This window comes from Seriola aureovittata, chromosome 24, assembly GCF_021018895.1.
Source record: "Seriola aureovittata isolate HTS-2021-v1 ecotype China chromosome 24, ASM2101889v1, whole genome shotgun sequence".
NCBI classification, from domain to species: domain Eukaryota; kingdom Metazoa; phylum Chordata; class Actinopteri; order Carangiformes; family Carangidae; genus Seriola; species Seriola aureovittata.
The window spans coordinates 7,686,972-7,705,175 of record NC_079387.1 but is presented as its reverse complement, the minus strand read 5'-3'; the positions used below and the strand labels follow the sequence as shown (position 1 = coordinate 7,705,175).

The 18,204-nt window shown below is 42.0% G+C and overlaps 1 protein-coding gene across 1 annotated transcript; it reads right to left on the bottom strand.

Annotated features, from left to right (window-relative positions):
- Positions 1-319: 319 nt before the first annotated feature.
- Positions 320-16,500, bottom strand: slitrk6 (SLIT and NTRK-like family, member 6). The gene is made up of 2 exons (XM_056371080.1): positions 15,944-16,500; positions 320-4,408 (listed from the first exon to the last, which is right to left on the bottom strand). The coding sequence occupies exon 2, from the start codon at positions 4,391-4,393 to the stop codon at positions 1,856-1,858; it is 2,538 nt and encodes an 845-aa protein (XP_056227055.1). The 5' UTR covers positions 4,394-4,408; positions 15,944-16,500; the 3' UTR covers positions 320-1,855.
- Positions 16,501-18,204: the final 1,704 nt, after the last annotated feature.

The window sequence follows — 18,204 nt, the reverse complement described above, 5'->3', positions numbered from 1 at the left end:
GAGGAAATGAAAGTCATGCAGAAAACCACGGCTGGTGAAAAAACCCTGCAGCCATTGTTGTGTGATTAAGGACTAGGTTTGAGCTGTTTGTGGGGGGGGGGGAATTATTCACACAGCAGGAAAACAACCAAATGGTGTTTACACAAGTACATGTATGCACGTACAGTATAACATCTGCACTGTGGACGGCTGATAACGCCATTCTGTTTCGGTGGGGGCGAGCGGTGTGTCAGTTAGCAGACACACTGCACTGCAGAGAAGCAGCAGCTGTAACAATCTGGAGTTTAAAGTTAAACCAAAATTCATTTCCACCTTCATGTAATATTGCAATTCTTTATTTCCTGTTTCTCAGTTACAACTTCTGTTTATATTCTGTACAGCACTGAAGGCACACAAAAACCATAGATATAATGGAACATAAGTATATACAAAATATACAGAATAAATAATAAATCTAGTTAAGTAGAAAAGCTACAGAGTGTGTGCTTACATGAACTGTTTCAAAGTTGAATGAGTTTCCAAGAGTATGAATGGAGGGTGTGGTATAAATCCTGAAGAGTGACAATGTCCACGTTGGAAAAATGTCAGTCGCCAGTGGTCCACTGCTTTTAATACGAGCTGAGAAACAGAGAAAGGTTGGTCTGCATGGTCTTGGGTAATGTTGCTTCGACAGTAACCATTCATGTGCTAACAGGTTAATATGCCCCGCCTCCGATCAGTTCCAATAGTTCAAGATCAGCCAATGACAGCATGAGGAGGGAGCAACGTTCCTGAATGCTGTTTCAGTATCACCAGACATAAAATAGTGACGTGAAATACGATCTCTCTCACACACACATACACATACACACACACATACACACACACACACACACACACACACACACACACACACACACACACACACACACACACACACACACACACACACACACACACACACACACACACACACACACACACTGAAGGATCATACACATTTGTGGCTCATTTTTTCTGGCAGAAATTCAAAAAAAAAAAAAATTTCAGCAGGACTTTGTTGATTGTCATGCACCATCTTATGGCATTGGATTAGTGCAATGCATTTTTACAAGACTACAGTTGTGTATTATATACTGTATTTTAAGTGCTCTATTTACTGATTGAGAGAAAAATAACATCCTTTCTGTGAGTATCATCAGCTTGTATAAAAATAAATAAAGACCCCATAGACTGCAGCTGAGCAGTGGGATGGGTCGATCCAAAGAAGTGACAGGAGAATAGCCGTGGAACCACCACTATCGCTGTTTTCCAATGTTGGCATTTTGCTGACTCTACGGCACAATGAGCATTCTGGTTACAGCAATCCAGCTGGCTTATGTTGACAGAGGGTGTAATCAGGTCATACCCAGAGTCAGGATAGACTGATTAAACAGCAATTCTGGGTCAAGTGGTGATTGAAATTCACTCCCGTCTTTCCAAACATCTGCTTTATCCTGTCAGACGTGGGGGTGTGTGCGTGCGCTGTTGTGGATCAATTCATTTGGCTGCAGTAACACCATGGAAATTGAATCAATCGTAAAACGCTGATTGAGTGAATTTCAAAGAGGGTTTCAACCCAGGTCTGCTCAACAGACGGCGACAGCTTCTTTAAGTTACATTTGGCCAAATATATGACACTGTTCACCAGCTACATAACATGGCTGTCAACAAATACAAGGTCACAAAAATAAACCAGTTACATTCTGTGCTACAGTAAAACTTAAAGTGATGTTCCCATGATACATATTTCACACTGTGGAACAAGAGGGCAAACAGGACAAGGCACTTGGTTCAAAACATAATATACGTCGTTTCTTTCTTCTGCTGCTTAAGCTCAGTTAAATGCAGTTTGATGCTCCAGAACCTCCAAGTAGTCTGGCTCAGTATGCAGGTTAGCTTTGAGTTCAAAGTACTCATTCTTAGTTTGCTCAAGCATGACCTTACGTGGTCTTGTGTACATAATTGTCTCCATTAGCTTTAACTCCTCCTGGTGCCCCGGGACCTGCATGTCCACAGCAGACTGAAGCTGGGGCATGTTTTTCCTAAGGTACTCCGTTATTCCAAGCTGCTGCAGCTCCTTCTCCCGCTCCAGTATGTTCCTGTACAAGGAGTTGGGATTCCCGAGAGTGACGAACTCTGCAGGGCACTCTCCAGTCATGGGTCTGAACTTTGAGCTGGGATTTCCCGTGAGAGGAGACGTGTTCTCCTTCTCCATGATACTCCGGCAGAGATGGTGCTTAGCGCCCGGCTCGTCCAGGCTATAATCCAAATCTGCGTCGTGCTCCTTGTGCTGGGAGCAGTAGGTGGGGTTGCGGCAGATCTGAACAATAGGACTATGTGATCTCTCTTCATACAGACTGGCAGACCCTGTTCTCTGGGTCAGAGTGTGGTGTGTAGTTTTCTGCCCATACATACTGTAATGTAAGTGGATGGGACTACTGTTGGCGTTTTCTCGGGGCTGTTCCTCCGCTGCTTTTTTCTTTGCCCTTCTCCGCCGGCGGTGTACTACAAACACCACCAGCCCTGCAGAGCAGAATATAATCATGAGGACAAAAACAAGAAGGCTTAAGATGAGCACAGAGAGTGGGACAGTGTCTGTGAGTGGGCTGAACAAACTCTTGCCGCTGCTGTCAGGCCCCAGTGTAGCTGTCACACTCTCCTCGCCACCTGGAGACATAGGGTAGTAGGTCCCTAAACCGGGACACAGAGTCTCATGACGAACACTTCTAAGCTCAGCCTGCATCACGTTCTTTGGTGTGTGACACAAAATGGAGCCCACCACCGTGTCCTTTCTGAGTTTCTCCACCCATTGTTTGAGGCTGAGCAAGTCGCAGCTGCAGTCCCAGGGGTTGTCCTCTAAATAAATTTGCTCCAGTGAGTCGAGTTGATCAAGCACGTTGCTCACTGGCAGGTGCATAAGTAGATTTTTCCTCAGGTTTAATTTGGTGAGGGGCACGTTGCGAAATATCTGCGCGGGAAGAGAGCTGAGCAGGTTGTTATTTAATGACAGCAGCTTCAGGTTTGGCAGGGGATTAAATGTGCCTGGGGCAATCTCTTTGATAAGGTTGTATTCCAGATACAGGTATTCAAGGTTGTGGAGCCCCACAAACATTGTGGAAAACAGTTTCTCAATTCTGTTACCATTCAAATACAGTTTTTTCAAACTGCTCAGGCTGAGGAAAGTTTCATTATCAATGTAATCAATTCTGTTGTTCGCCAGGTTGAGCAATTCTAAACTATCATAGGTGACGAAATCATATTTCAAGAGTTTCTGAATCATATTTCCCGTCATGACCAGTTTAGTGGGGCTTTGCTGAAGTATTCCGATATCCGACACCTTTTGAATCCCTCTGTCCTGACAATGCATCAAAAACCCAGCCACAGGGTGATTGTGACAGGAACAGTGTTCCACACAAGGGCTGCCAGGAAAGTGAGAGGGGGTCGGTACCTTGGCGTCATCTTTGGCGTTGACCAACTTGGGAACCTGAGACACTTTGGACGAGGGCGTAACGACCATATCCAGCGACTTCGACGGCTCCTCCAGGTTAATATCTGCATGAGACGGGCACAGAACATCCCGCTTCACTTTAGCCAGAATGGTTCCCTTAAGGTGATGTGGTGTGCTGCATACCACATCCCCAATTGCAGACTGGGCCCTCATGTTTTCCATCCAGATTTTTAAATGTAAAATGTCACAGTCGCAGACCCAGTCATTGTCCTCCAGGAGAAGCTCCATTATCCGGCCGATGTGCTCCAAAAACCCCACGTAAGGCAGTGTCTGCAGCTTGTTTCCACGCAGGTCCAGGTGCGTGAGGGGCACAAACCGGAAAATGTTGCTGGGTAAAAACTCGATGGAATTATCATTCAGGATGAGGACCTTGAGGCGGATCAGTTTGTTGAATGCCCCTGGCTCGATGACCCGAATAAAATTTGTGTCAGCTTGGAGAAACTCCAAATTCACCAGGCCTTGAAAAGTGTCCTCTTTCAGAGTGACGAGGAAATTGCTATTTATGTGGAGTTTTTTAAGTGAACCGAGAGCGCTAAAGACCCCTGGTTCCAGCTCTTGTATGCTATTACCCCCTATGTGCAGTGACAGAGCATTCTTAAGCCCTTCCATTTCCTCAGCGCGCAGCTCAACCAAGTCATTTTTGTAAAGGTTCAGGTGGAAGGGCACACCTGACGGGACTATGATTTGGGAGATTTTGCTGATGTTTCTCTGTTCACAGTTCAGATGAAGGATGCCATCTTTCCCCTCGCAGGAGCACAAGGAGTCACAAGACTCACTAATAGAGGATGATGCCTGTGAGGGATGGATATCTTGGGATCGCACCGCAGTGACAAACAAGGCGATGAAAATGATACAGGGCACCATTTCGGTCTGAGATATCTGTGAAGAAAGGGTAGAGGCATGGGCAGAGGGGGTGGGGAGGAGAGAAAAGAACATTAAGTGCACATTGTTATACAAGTCATGCAAAGGCTGACACAAATTAAACATACAGGTCTGAATAATCCCTCTGTTTAGATGTCTGAGAATGAATGAGTGATGTTCAATGTCATTCATGTCAAATGTCATTCAACTGTCATGTGTTACATCACTTGAACTTCTGTTGTTGTATGTGTAATAGAGTAAAATGACATTTATGGGTGCATTGTATGCATGAAGGGAAGTCACACTCGTCTTGGATGAAAGCATTTGTGTCGAACTGTCTTTATATAGTGAAAATGCATAAAAAATATATAACAGGAAAAGGCAAACCATGTTCACGTCTATTACTCTACCCTTCTTAATTTTAAATAATACTCATACTTGAAGTTATCAGTATCATGTCTGCTTTTATTGGTGAATGTTTTACTCCTCTGTGGCCTTTACAATACTTAGCAATGCTGTGGCCTGTGTGGACTTGAGAAATGGCAGTCAAACCAAGTGTAGCTGCTAATCGGAGTCGTAATAATCCACAGAAAACAGTCATCAGAATCAGCATCAACCCGGACGCTGAATTTTACCAATGGTTAAATACATTTCACAGACTGAGCCATGACAGTAAGACAGCATCTCTTCCAGTGACTCACAGTGGGATAATGGTACATTTTTTAAAAATGACTTTCTCGTTTGACTGATTTTGTGCCCTTTATATGCAGACTCATCTGAACAAAGACTTACTCAGTGTGACTCATACAAATGCACAAGTCACTTCAGTCCATTTTGAGTCCATGTCACATCTAAATTTAAAACAGGCATCCTACACAAAGGACTGAAAATGAATGGATGTGTCTTTATTGTTCAGCCAATTAACTCACACTCGACTGGACTGAAAGGGAACCGATCACAATATAGACCAAGGCTATATTCATCAATCAGATTTCTTATACTGTTAATCTGGTTGTGTTAATACATTGTTCCAAACTGTTCTTCAAGCAGTGAAGCAAAGCTCCTATGAGGAGAATTTAAACTTCATTGTAAGCAGGATTTAATGTTGAATGACAAGGGAAACGCTGAAATGTGAATTTAATGTTGAGAGCCTTCAGCACCACATCGAAATCCATTACATTAATTTGACTAAAATCACAATGGATCAAAGGCTACATCACTCTCAAGGGACTGGTGGAGATGCCATGGGAAGATGTCTCTTCCCGTGATCAAGCAGAACTAGATACCCACTGTTAACGAACTGAATTCTTCAAAGCAATAAGATATGGAAGGAAGACACAGCTGTTCTTGTTAACGAACCTGATTAGCATCTGGAAACCTTCATTTTCACTAGACAAGACAAGCCTAGTTCAAACTGAACGCATACAGAATATAATCCTTTCCCAATTGTAAACAGAAATGTTAAAGATATATATCAGATTACTGTAGTTAGCTCAGATGAGAAGCGTTGCTAGCCCCACACACTCCTGAGGAGACGACCAAAAACCTGTCAGAGAGAAGCTTTCACATCCACAGACAAAAACTGAATTTGATAGTTATAACATCACTCTTGCGTCTTCTTTCTCCTTCACCTTTTTTCCCTCTTTTTCATTGTGTCTCAATACATTTTTGTGCTGCTGAGTAAAGTAAAAAAAAAAAAAAAACCCCAAGCCAACACCATCTCCAACATATTTGATATATGTGGGCATACACTTCAAGGTCACTCTAAACATTTGCAGCCACAACAGATCCAGGGCTCACACTCCTCACTCCATGGATGAGTGAAAAACTGAACTATCACAAAAAATACTGGAGAGTATGAAATGCTCCTCATCACAAGAATTTAAGAAAATAAATGTCAACGCTCTCCTCTTGCAATAGACAGAGTCAAATAATAGTTTGCAAACTAAATGCATTAATTATCAATTTCACTAATTTTGTACAGGGACTCACAACATCAGACAGAATACAGCGGAATAATTAGTTGCCATGTTCTCGGCTCCAGGGACAGCCAGTGCTTGGAGTCAGCCTGCACGGCGCAACAACAATAGGGAGACCCATCATTGAAGAATCTTTCAAAATGGCAGCTCATTATATCTCATTAACAAAACCAGTAATTGTGCAGATAAAACACTAGTGTCAAAGGTATTTCTTAAATGGTAAGCAGTGCAGAACAAGGAAACATTTCATGTCATCTTAATATATCTAGAGGTTTTCATTTTACAGCTTCAGAGCCAGAGATATGGTAGCAGTTTACCACAGGGGCCTCTGATCTATTATTTATATGGATTTCACAAAAGATATATACCTGGAAAGAAAAGGCTGATTTTATGTTGCTTTAATTCTTTTAAGGTGTGCCGGCAGATTATGCTACCCTAAAATGCATGAAAGATAATAAAACGTTAAGTTACACTTCGCCAAAGCTTCCCACACATCACAGCAGCTAAGAAATGACCATCTTCAACCAATAATAGGCAGAAAATAGAGAGCTTAGGTTGTCTATGAGCTCCAATTACCCATGTTTATCAGTGGAAGATAATGTGAGGGAAATACAATGAAACACCAAAATATAATTTGTCAAACCTATTAAATATGTATTGTTTTGAGAGTGATAACATTCAGAGACTGGCTCTAAAACCTGGTGCCAAAAATTACTCTGGTCATTTTCTTTCCATTATTTCTCAGCATTTGCTTGTTCAGGAGCATGGTTGTGGTCATGGCTGTGACCCCGATGGCTCGTAAGACAACTCGAAATGAAACAAAGACTATTAACAGATGTTATCACGTAAGGCATGATAACACTCTGCTGAGGGCAAATATGGAAAGGCATTAGCTGCACGCGCCCTTTCTTCTGCGTTTCAAACAGACTCGTCTAACTGATCCATTTTTCAGGCAATCAATGTTGCATGGGACTCGGCGTGACGGGCGCAGGAGATGAAATGCTCTTCCAGTGCCAGTCTTTCACTGCGCTCTCTTTTCCAGATTCAAATGAGCATCTCTAGCTGCTCAGACAATTCAATTAGAGACCTACTGAAGCCCTATGAGATCTCCTATCATGCATGTGACCGAAGTCAACTCATTGTCCAACAGCAAAAGAGATGAGTTAGGAGGAAACAGAAATATGTGGAGGTGGTGGGGGTGGGGTGGGGGGGGGGGGCAGAGGCAAAGTGGAGAAGAAAATCTGTTAATGTAATATTTATCACACATTGAGCCCTTCCTACAGGCATTGTCACATACACCACAGGCTTTGCCCACTTGCACACCCATAAATAGCATGTTCACACTTTATTTGGACCAGCTCTATGTATTGTATTGTTCCTGTGCAGTGAAGTGCTCCATAATATCATGGAACACACCCATCATGAATCTAGTGCCCCCCTGCCCAGTGTCACAGTGACGAGGTTTCTTCTCTACGATTCTAGCAAGCGTTCTCTCACAGATCAGTCATGAATATACATGTTCATATGCCGCACAGATACAGAACACGGCTCTGAGAAACTGCTGTCTTTCCTTATTGATCAGATTTAATTATATCCACTAATGATCAATACACATAATATACTCCTCCTACTCAACGCTAAGAAGATGGCGCTGATATTAACAGCCAGAAGAATCAGCAACAGAACGTCATAGGAAATGACTGAACAGGGACAAGCCTGCACATCACTCACAACTCTTTACACTGGTCTACAGGGTCTTCACTTCAGTAGGGTAGACAACATAAAGACAGGAAGTGGGTTTCACCACTTTGGCTCCACGACGCTGCGCCATACTCCATCACTCCATCATATCGAGTATTTAAATATTCTTTTCCATTTCATTTCATTTTCTTCTTGGCTGTCATCCAGCGCACCACCAACAGGCATAATTAGGCTGGAGACATTAGATTTACTGTCACAACTGGTCAATGTAGTATGAATAAGCAACGGAGCTAAACATGTTGCCGAACCCCCAAATATATCATCCCGGTTCTTTCAAGTTTTCCAATCCAGTCAACCTTGGACTGAATGTGACTTTGACAAACATCTGGAAGACAAAAGTATCCCCTATACATTTGGAAAGCTACGGGTCGCACTCAGTGTGTAATCTTTACTGACGAGCACAAAGCACACCTTCCCTTGCTTTCCATTGATTGTGAACGCTTCATGCACCATGCGCCAAAAGGGCCAGAGCGCCGCAGTACCACTTATTTTTATCCTCTATCCATTTGTCATAGTTTGCAGTGAATTGACACACACAATACAGACACAGTATGTGACAACAGACCATAAACCTGGATTTGAACTGTACCGAGGAGCGTGCACACTTTGCAGCTGACAGTTTAGGACATTATTTTTAGATAATATGAAAACAGCTATAGTCATGTTCTGTCCTTGTCACTGTCAGAGTAAGTAAAGCACGCTGGAACCGCAAATAGCCCATAAGGCAGAAGCCTAATTCCTTTTTCTGTAGTGTGAGGCAACTTGATGTACAAGTATGAAAGGCTTGTTATCCCTAGTGGCCCCAGACAGATAGAGCCATTCTCCCAACTCCGTCAAGACTGATAAAAGTCACTCCACATTTGTGTTATAACATATCATGTGGATATCTTGTGGATAATCCAGAATTTTCTTGGTCTTCAACTTGTTTTATAAGGCTTCACAGTCACCTTAGTTCTCAGCATTTTATGACCTTAGCCCTCCTCATTGCTAGGCTACCTGCAGTCATGGTGATTCATGGATCTTGACAAAAGCAAGGTTGAAGGAGTAAATTTTAATTTACTGAAGTCTGAGGTCCCCTGTCCAAATCATATAAATAGTGCTTCATGTGTTAAAGCTAAAATGTAGAAGTAATCTGTACCCCACAGCAAGCAACAAACACATGCTGCTGAACTCCGAACAGGTATGAAATTAGCCTTTTTCTTTCTTTCATTAGTGCAACTTGTGTGTCTCAGTCTGAGTTTACGCCAAAGTATATCTCAGTGTAGGTACCAAGAGCCTGTGCAATTACCACAGTGGCAGGCTTCCAGCTCATGGTACACAGCTTCAGTGTCAGAGGATAGTGCACACTTTCCCAAGTTCCTTAACTGGCCTATATTTTTCTATTTATCTGCTTTCCCTTGAGATATCCACAAAATCAATACATATTGAGCAGCTCAAGGAAACAGTATAACATCAAGTAGACCAACTGGACCAAACTTGTGCACCTTCAACTATTAAATCAACCTCACATTCCCGACCAGGATAGGAGTTATGCTCCAGCAACCCATACTTCCTCCATCACCTGCTCCACCATGCAGAAACAAAGATCCTTTTGGCAGTGTTGTAAGCACACAGCCTTGGTGACCAGGGGAGCGAGGATCATGTCCCATGCTCTGCTGGCTGCTACAAGGGTTGCATCTTTAGAAACATCATCAGTGGCCTGTTAAAAAGCGAGATCAGCTGTGTCCTTTCTCATGTCATGCAGCCGTTCTAACAGCTGGCGGATGATCATAAGGGAATGTATAAGCAGTAGGGCCCAAACGGCTTTACAGATGGACACATTATATATTGTATCTGTGTTATCAGAGTACAAAAACACAGTCTCCCTCTCCCTACCTTGTGTACTGCATAGCCGCCTCACTTACTGTTCTCTGCTGGTGGGCCTTAATTTCTGATAGAGAACATATGCATGATAGCACTAATAATAGAAGCACAAAGACTGTGTGTGGAGGGAGGGGGTGGCTCGGCTCCCCTGGCAAGCGTGATTTAGCAGGCTTGCATTTCAAATGGTCTGTTTAACTAATGCGCAGTAATTAGTTCTCCAGAAATGAGCAGGCAGATTACACAAGTGTATAGTGGCATCAAGGTGCGTTTGGTGAGGAAAGACATCTGCACCAAACAGATGTATATCTACTGTCTGCATTATTGTCCCTTTAAAAAGGGGCGCCCTCTATTCAGCAGTGACTCACCAGTGCCCAGCAGGACTGGGGAATTGTAGATAAATTCATTCAGAATAGTCAATACAGAGGCAGCTGTATCTGGAAAGTCTGGCACATCACAAGCAAAGCCAATTTACCAAGAAAAAATATATTCTAAGGGAGTTTTGCTCATGACTGTTGAAGAGTAATATCATTTTAGTAATAATTCATCCTGTACAGCTGTTAATTAGTTGCCTGGAAATAGTCAGCAAGTTAGGATGTCATACATAATCATCCCAAGTCTTCTCAGTCTGTATCTGTTCCCAGCTGTTTGAATTGCCCATTTAAAAGGAGTACCCACCCTCAGTAAAAAGGCCACAGGGTAATGGTAATGACAGTCTTATGATTCACTCCATAAATAGGTGTAGATGTGCTGTCTGATATACACGCTTCAGTCGCAAAGGAGCCACACATTATAAGTAGACAGACCTGCTTACTGAGCATAAACAATGTAAAGGGCACCACCTCCAACATTCTGTAGTGTTGGGACAACAGGACTACGAGGCAAATCGCACCGTGATTCATATCCACATCCACAAATATGCATGTCATTTTGTGAACAACAAACTTCCTTCATTTGAGTCTCAAAGCAAAATGATATGCATGCTCTATAAAAATGTGAGCTAAAAACTAGAAAACAGTCTCATGTTAAATCTTTTTGATTATCTAAAAGTAAAGTAGATATGCATGTTTGGTTTTACTGACAGCAATTAACATTAAGTATACATAGTATGATCACATTCTCATGTAATTAAACAAACATAATTGCATGTAATGACACTGTAAAACTCATGACAGATTATAGTCCCATGCATGTATTTCTTGTGTTTTGTGACATCCTTTTGGCAGATGCACAACTGATTTGGATTGCACTGTACTGTATGCTCACAGTTCCCCGGCAGAACCCTGCTGAGGTTACTAATTAGACAAACAAATACAAAGTCATTAGCTATTTTTATGATCACAACTGCTAGTGGATGCAGTCATAAGTAACAGCTGAATGCTATCCATTAAAGTGACAATTAGGCTGAAGTCTATTATAAAATATATGTGTTTGAAATTGTTAATGACATATGTGATTGTATTATATATTTTATATTTAACTGGTGGTTACGGTGCCATCACTTACTGTGCTAAGTAGCTGTACATTTAAATATGAAGAGAGTTGAAATATTTGTTGAGCCCATACATGTCCATGAGAAAAATGGAAGGGAAAAAAATATATAAATTAACAAAACAATAGTACTCTAACTTTAAGCCCTGTGGATTAGCTTTCAGCTAACCTAGCAAAAACATATCAAAAGTGTCGAAGAAAAAAGTAATACCAGGATAGAAGATTAGCACAAAGTCACAGACTCTTGTTTGGAAAGCGTGCACAAGCAAGTTTTACCTCTGACAGAGAGTCTCTGGTTGGATCATTCATACCCCCTATCCTGATTCTCTCTCAGCGCTCCCTGTTTATTCACTAGACAGGCCATAATTCATTCCTGTGTCACACTGGGATCAGTGTAAGTTGCTTTATAATGCAGAGCCCATAGAGTTAAACTCCACCCATCCAACACTGAGCAGACTGATGCTAAGTGCCTGAAGGGAAACCAGTCTACGACCACTGGAAATAACAAGTATCAGACAGAGCAGACTTAAACAATACACAGAGACAGGGCATCTGGAATTATGGGTAGAAAACATTCCCAGAGAACTGGAACATAGCTTCACTCTGTGGCCCTCAACTGGATGAGCTGGTTACAAGGTGGAAAGACTGATAAATATCAAGCCTGTACAAGTTTGTGTGCAAATTACTGTATACTTACTCGTTTGCATGTAACAATATTTAGTAATTTGCTATATCTTGCCAAAATAGAATGAGTGAGGGACAAAAAAAACCTGCATGATATTCATGAACATCAAAATGTGACCATCAGTGAGTGAAATCCACAGTGTAAAGCTCAAACTGATGTTGAGGAGACAGTTTTGAGCCTCAGGACAAACCTGGGGAGTCTGGGTTAGTGGGGGTGATGATTTAACAGTACTGCAGTCCCACTCTGGGAGTTAGGCTGATAAAACAGGTATATTTTTACATAATAGTCTTGTCCAGACACTGAGGACGGCAACTTTAATGCAGATTTAGTTAAAGGTATCATGGTTTTCTGCCCCTTCATTTTCTTTTTTTGGATCACGTACTATGGACGAGTTAATTGAGTGTCTGATGACTTAACAACTACAGAGACTTGAGCTGACCTGAACTGTCCTACTGAACAAGACCTTTCAAGACCAATTAAGTAGGAGTGCCACAGCGGGCACTTAAAGAAGCTGGACAGCATTCTGAAGCTCCTGTTTAAACCTGCAGAGGGTGAAAAAAGCTTCAAAGTCAAATGAAAAGAACGCCTAAACACACTTAATTCCTTATTTGTTTTTTGGATGGGTTACTGCCAGGCACCTTAAAATGCGTATAACCATAATAGAAACTGAGGATTATGTGCATTTACAGGCAACACAGCAAGCACCGCAGGTCTGGTGAAAGAAGCGTGCACGGATCGCACGTGACGTTGATGCAACAGAAGGGAGTGTTGCATTTCAAACAAAGACAAAGGGCTGTTTATTGTCCTAAATAATCTGCTCACTGAGCATTTCATCAGAGTGCTCACCACAGCCCATTATATTTCATGTGCTACTTTCCAAACAGCAGGTTTTTTCAATATTCATACAGCATGAAGCAAGAGGGATAGATAGACAGATGTCAGACTCAGCACCTGTCATGAGTGTTTGTTTTCAACACCATGTTGCTGTGTGCATCAGTATTTTTTTGTAAAATGTCACTTAAAACATTGATCAGCAACAACTTTTAAAAAAATCATGAATCTGTTGTGTTGAAAATGATTTAAAGTGCTGTTCCTACATTTGGACTGAGGCTCCTAAAATTTTTAAGTAAGTGGAAAAACTTGGTCTGGAGCCCTGCGAGGACTCTATCGACTCGCCAGACTCCAATAAGAGATCCACTGGCCTGGAGCTCCCACCTCCTATATGTCTCTTGACAGAGAGGTTTAAAGCAAGAAGAGCTTTTACTGAAAGAGGCTATTTTCTTCCAGTTGTTTGAGATAACACACAACAGCAATACAACAAGGAGTGACTAAGCACAAACAGACAAGAGCTACTTTTAATAATAAAGAGTGTCTTGTCAGACAATTACATAGAACGTGTTTTACAGAGGGTTCTGAGTCCAACCTGCTCATTTACTCCAATTTTCACTACTTCACAGCAAAACATGAAGCATAAATACCAGAGACCTGGTCTAACAGCAGGGGAGAGACATCTTTCCCCCCTTCCCTCCCTATTTACTTGAAGGTCACCAACCAACAGTTACGTTGCATCCACTAATACTTAAAAGTCAGGCTACTTTTGCTCGGGGGCTGAGACAGAGAATGAGAAGGAGACTAAGATGGAGAATGCGAGACAGTGAGACTTGTTGCATCCAGCTAGAGGTTGTTCCATTTCAGCCTGACATGGGATAGCAGATTAGAGCCCCCTGCACTCTATTGCTTTAGCGTGCATGTGCGCAAATGTGTGCTTTTGTTCTTGTGCACGCGTCCTCGGCCTTGTTTATGTACGCGTACTCTGGCCGTCCATCAACTTCCCGGAGCGCCCTGCAGTGTTCCCAGGCACCAATTATGGTGGGACTTGTCCCTTTTTCCTCTGTATAGGAAGTGATGTGGCTTGCCCTACAGGGTCGACACCACCACTACACCCACATATCTGCAGAGATTCTGCCAGTGCCCGCGGCCCTCCACCACAATCCTGGAGAAATGATAATTATGACATCCGCCCACTCAAGAGGCAAGAGCTAGTTCAACTCCCTTGCCCCTTGCTCCTTTTTTTTTTTTGACTGATTCAATATTCTGTGGGCTGGCGCTGCCTTCTTTCTCCATGTCTTAGAGAAGCAAAGGCTCTCCAATATATCTGCAGGCTTCCTCTGTAAGAAAGTAGTGCACTTTAATAAAGTTTCATGATGCCTCTACCTCTGAGCCAATAGTCCTAAAACTGCAGACTGCTCGCACTGATCACACCAATTTCCTTTTGCTGTTTCACACATTACAACAAACAACACCTATTCAAACACACATTTGTGTTTCCCCTCAATGCAAGCTATTTGTTCAATAGAGATCTACCAACCACCTAATATCCACAACCTGTGATTTTTGTCAACAATTTGATTTGGTTGGATGATTATTGGTATTGAACTAGTGGTCCTGAGGCTGAAGAGAAGGAGGTGATATCTGTCAATGTAAATTCAATTAATTGTGTGCAGACCTCTTGTTAACTACAGAATGTCGGGGGGAGCCAGAACATGAACAAAGCAGTATAAAGCACATCCTGCGTTTTGCATAATTTGTTAAATTGTGCCCACATAGGTTCACCCCTCTTTAAAAACCATCAATCAATAATGAATCCCAAGTTATTCAGGCACATTAGGCTTAAGCACTCTATACATTTATGGTATGGAGCACTTATAACTAAGCTATTAAATTATCAACCATTGATTCATCCAAGCACAAAATTGGTATCCAAACTCAATTATCCAATTCACAATTTAAAGCTAATTAGACACTTCTTTCCTTCATTAACTTGTACTTAAATAGGACCTCACCCTCAAATGGAGAAAAAAGGCAGTCCTGCAAGATAAAGTAAAAACTGATTAAATGAAGCTTGATTGAAGTAAAAATGTATTTAATCAGTCCTGATCTACAGTATAACCAGAAATGTGTGGTTAATGACGTAAATGAGATTAACTGTAGCAGAGAATTAATGCTTCTGATAAAACAGACATCTTCATTCTGATAGATCAGATATTCTCCATTCTGATTGGCTGAGTTTGATCAGAAGTCGTAATGCTGTCCCTATTAAAAACACACCTGTGACCACTAACATGTAAATATGAATATTCAGACGGAACAACTATATTTAGCTATGGCCAAATGCCAGAAAAAGAGGAACCATTAGGCAGTGGAATCTGTCACCATGCAGAGGTCTGCTTCTGCGGCTATACAGAAAACCAAAGCAATTTAAAGCAAGACGTTAGGGGGTTTCAGTATGGAGTAAAAAGCATTGTACAGGCACATCATCGGTCTGGATTACCATACGCCTGCACACTGCCGTAGGATACAGTAACTGCGTGTGGCAAACGGCCAGGTGTGCTCGAGGTAATGGAGTCCCCTCAGGAAAACTCACTGGTCCCTCTCTGTCAAGTCCAGGCACTTTTATTATAGGACTTTCTGTACCATCATGCAAGTGATAAATAGCCATGCAGCCCACATACTGTACATTTTACAGGAGCGTTCTTTATTATTTTTAAAAGGTAGAATATGAGGGGGTCAACTGCTATATAACATACTTTCGCTAGTTGGAACCTGCCCATAATGGACACCTGGATTCCTTGCTACCTAGCCCATTCTGCAAATACAGCAGTGAAACCTTCCAACGCACCTGGTCCATAAAGAAAGTAATTAAGCTCATTCTAAAGTGCAACGTTTTACAGACGTAAACACAACAAATGTCATTAGTGCCCCTGCTTCGTGACTTACCGACTAAAACTGATGAAAAAATAGGGAGCCTATTCCAAATTTCTCCGTTCTCAGTCCATCAGTGGATGCGGGGAACCGACGCATTGAAGAGGGGCCAACCTCTACAACACTTTCTCTCCGGTCCAGCGGGCTGCTTAAAAACAGACCGACACACGAGGAAACTTCACAGGGTCCGTTAGTCCCCGCTTGTCCTCTCAGGGTCCACTGTCTTTCTTGATTCTTACACAGTTGTCACACACAGGGGTTACTAATTATTCCGTTGCGCGAGGGGCTCGCGAGCTGCCGGTCCCGGGATGTTGATGAAAGTCGCCCTCCTCCCACAGCCACTCACAGTTAATTATGATTAAGTTGCAGGTTCGAGCTGCCACAATGGACCAGTGTTTGGATTAAAAAGAGACTACTCTCTCATCTTTTAAAAGTCCACTCTAAATCAAAGAAGCGCGCACGGTGTCCTCCTCTCGCGCCGCGCCGCGCGCTCTGTAGTTAACCAATCTGCGATATATTGGACTTGCACCGTAATTTGCATGCTGTAGAGGTGGACGGCAGGGAAGGAAAGCAGCGACAAGCCGGCAAGAGTACACAGCGGGAGTTCTGGTGATGCCTTTCAGAATAAAAGCCGGAAGGGGTAAATGTGCAAGAGCTTCAAACTGAATTTATTGACTTTTTTCTCTTCCTTTCTTTCACACAACTCCCCTTAATATAAGATATTATAGAAACATATATAAACATTATTTGCACTCTTCTACATATACATTTTAACAATATATTTAAAAAGTGTATAAAATCCACTCAGAATTCTCTTAACTATTTCATCTTTTTCAACCAGAAAAAAACATTATTTAGAAAGGAAAATCGCTTAGCTTCCGGTATTTCCCTGCCAACATGTGGTTACTTTCTATACAGCTGAGGGAGCTCTGTAGCAGTTACACAGAGCTCCTCCTCTTGGAGGTTCTTAAAATACCAAGGAAAAAAAAACACATGCATTGATTGTCTTTAAATAGCCTGGATGCAGTACCAAGCCCAAAGGATGAATATAATGCTGTTTAATTGACATCTACTGCAAATGCATCCAAAACACAAATGAATGAGAAAAGGAGCCAAAAATATTCTTATGCCATTCACATAGCATGTAATGCAATAGAATTAGTCCTATGAGAGAGTCAATGAGGATGTTTCTTTTGTAGAAAGTCCAGTAGTTAAGTCTTGTGGGGGATTGGTACACTGGCACATTGCCTGCCATCACGCAGTGAACTGGGGTTCAAGCTGGTCTATGTCCTTGAACATGACACTGGAGTGCTACCAGTTCCAACTGAGTCGTAGCTCACTCTGACCTCTGAACGCCCTGAGGTGCAGGGACTGATCAAGTGTAATCATTATTATTCCAGCTCATGCTTCTGTTTTAAGTTAAAAGGCCAAACAGTTGGATACATCAAAACTACTAGAAACTGATTCATACCTCTGTTGTAACTCTCTGCAGCTTTCTAGCTGATCACTTTCAGATGGGCTGGGAATGTCTCCCTCACACTGTGGTTTTGTGTGTCTGCTGCTTAGAGCCAAGTGGGTTTGTCACAGGATTAGTGTCAATTTAGCTCCCATCTGGAATATCATAGTGTGTTGGAAGTCTGAGCTTGACCTCACTGGTGACCCAACCCAGATACAGCTTCTCAAAGGAGGTGGTCGGAGGATTGAGGAAGCAGAAGCGAATACAAAGTGAAAAATTACAACCTTGGAAATACTCAAGGGACTATAATGGAGAGTTACTGCAGAATGAGGAAGTTAGTTTGACATGTCACTCAATATCCCATTTACACAACCTGATATCATCTAGAAGTATGGTTTTGCAAGCAGATTCAAGCATTTGGACCAAATAAGATCAATATTTAAGCAGTGTGTGTCGCTATAATGGCAATGATTATGTTTAAGAGCAAGCATTGTGTATCTAAAAAGATTTTGCAATGTCATTCTTCAAATAAATCTCCAACCTAATGCCTCTTTCTCTTTCAGAGTAAACATACTGTATTCTCTCAGTGGCGCCTTGTTGAAAAATGTTCTTTAGCCACTTTCAACAAGGCTTTTGTGTTAATGAAGCCATTGAGCACCTATCTCAGTCAGTTCTTTATGTGCTCTTACAAAGTAGTCCCTGTGCTAATCACACAGGTGTGAACTAATAACAAATAAAACATTTAGATAAAGACGCATATCTGTAATGTTCTTTATTTGTATTGGCAGACTGAGACAGGGTGTTGACATAGCTGTGATCT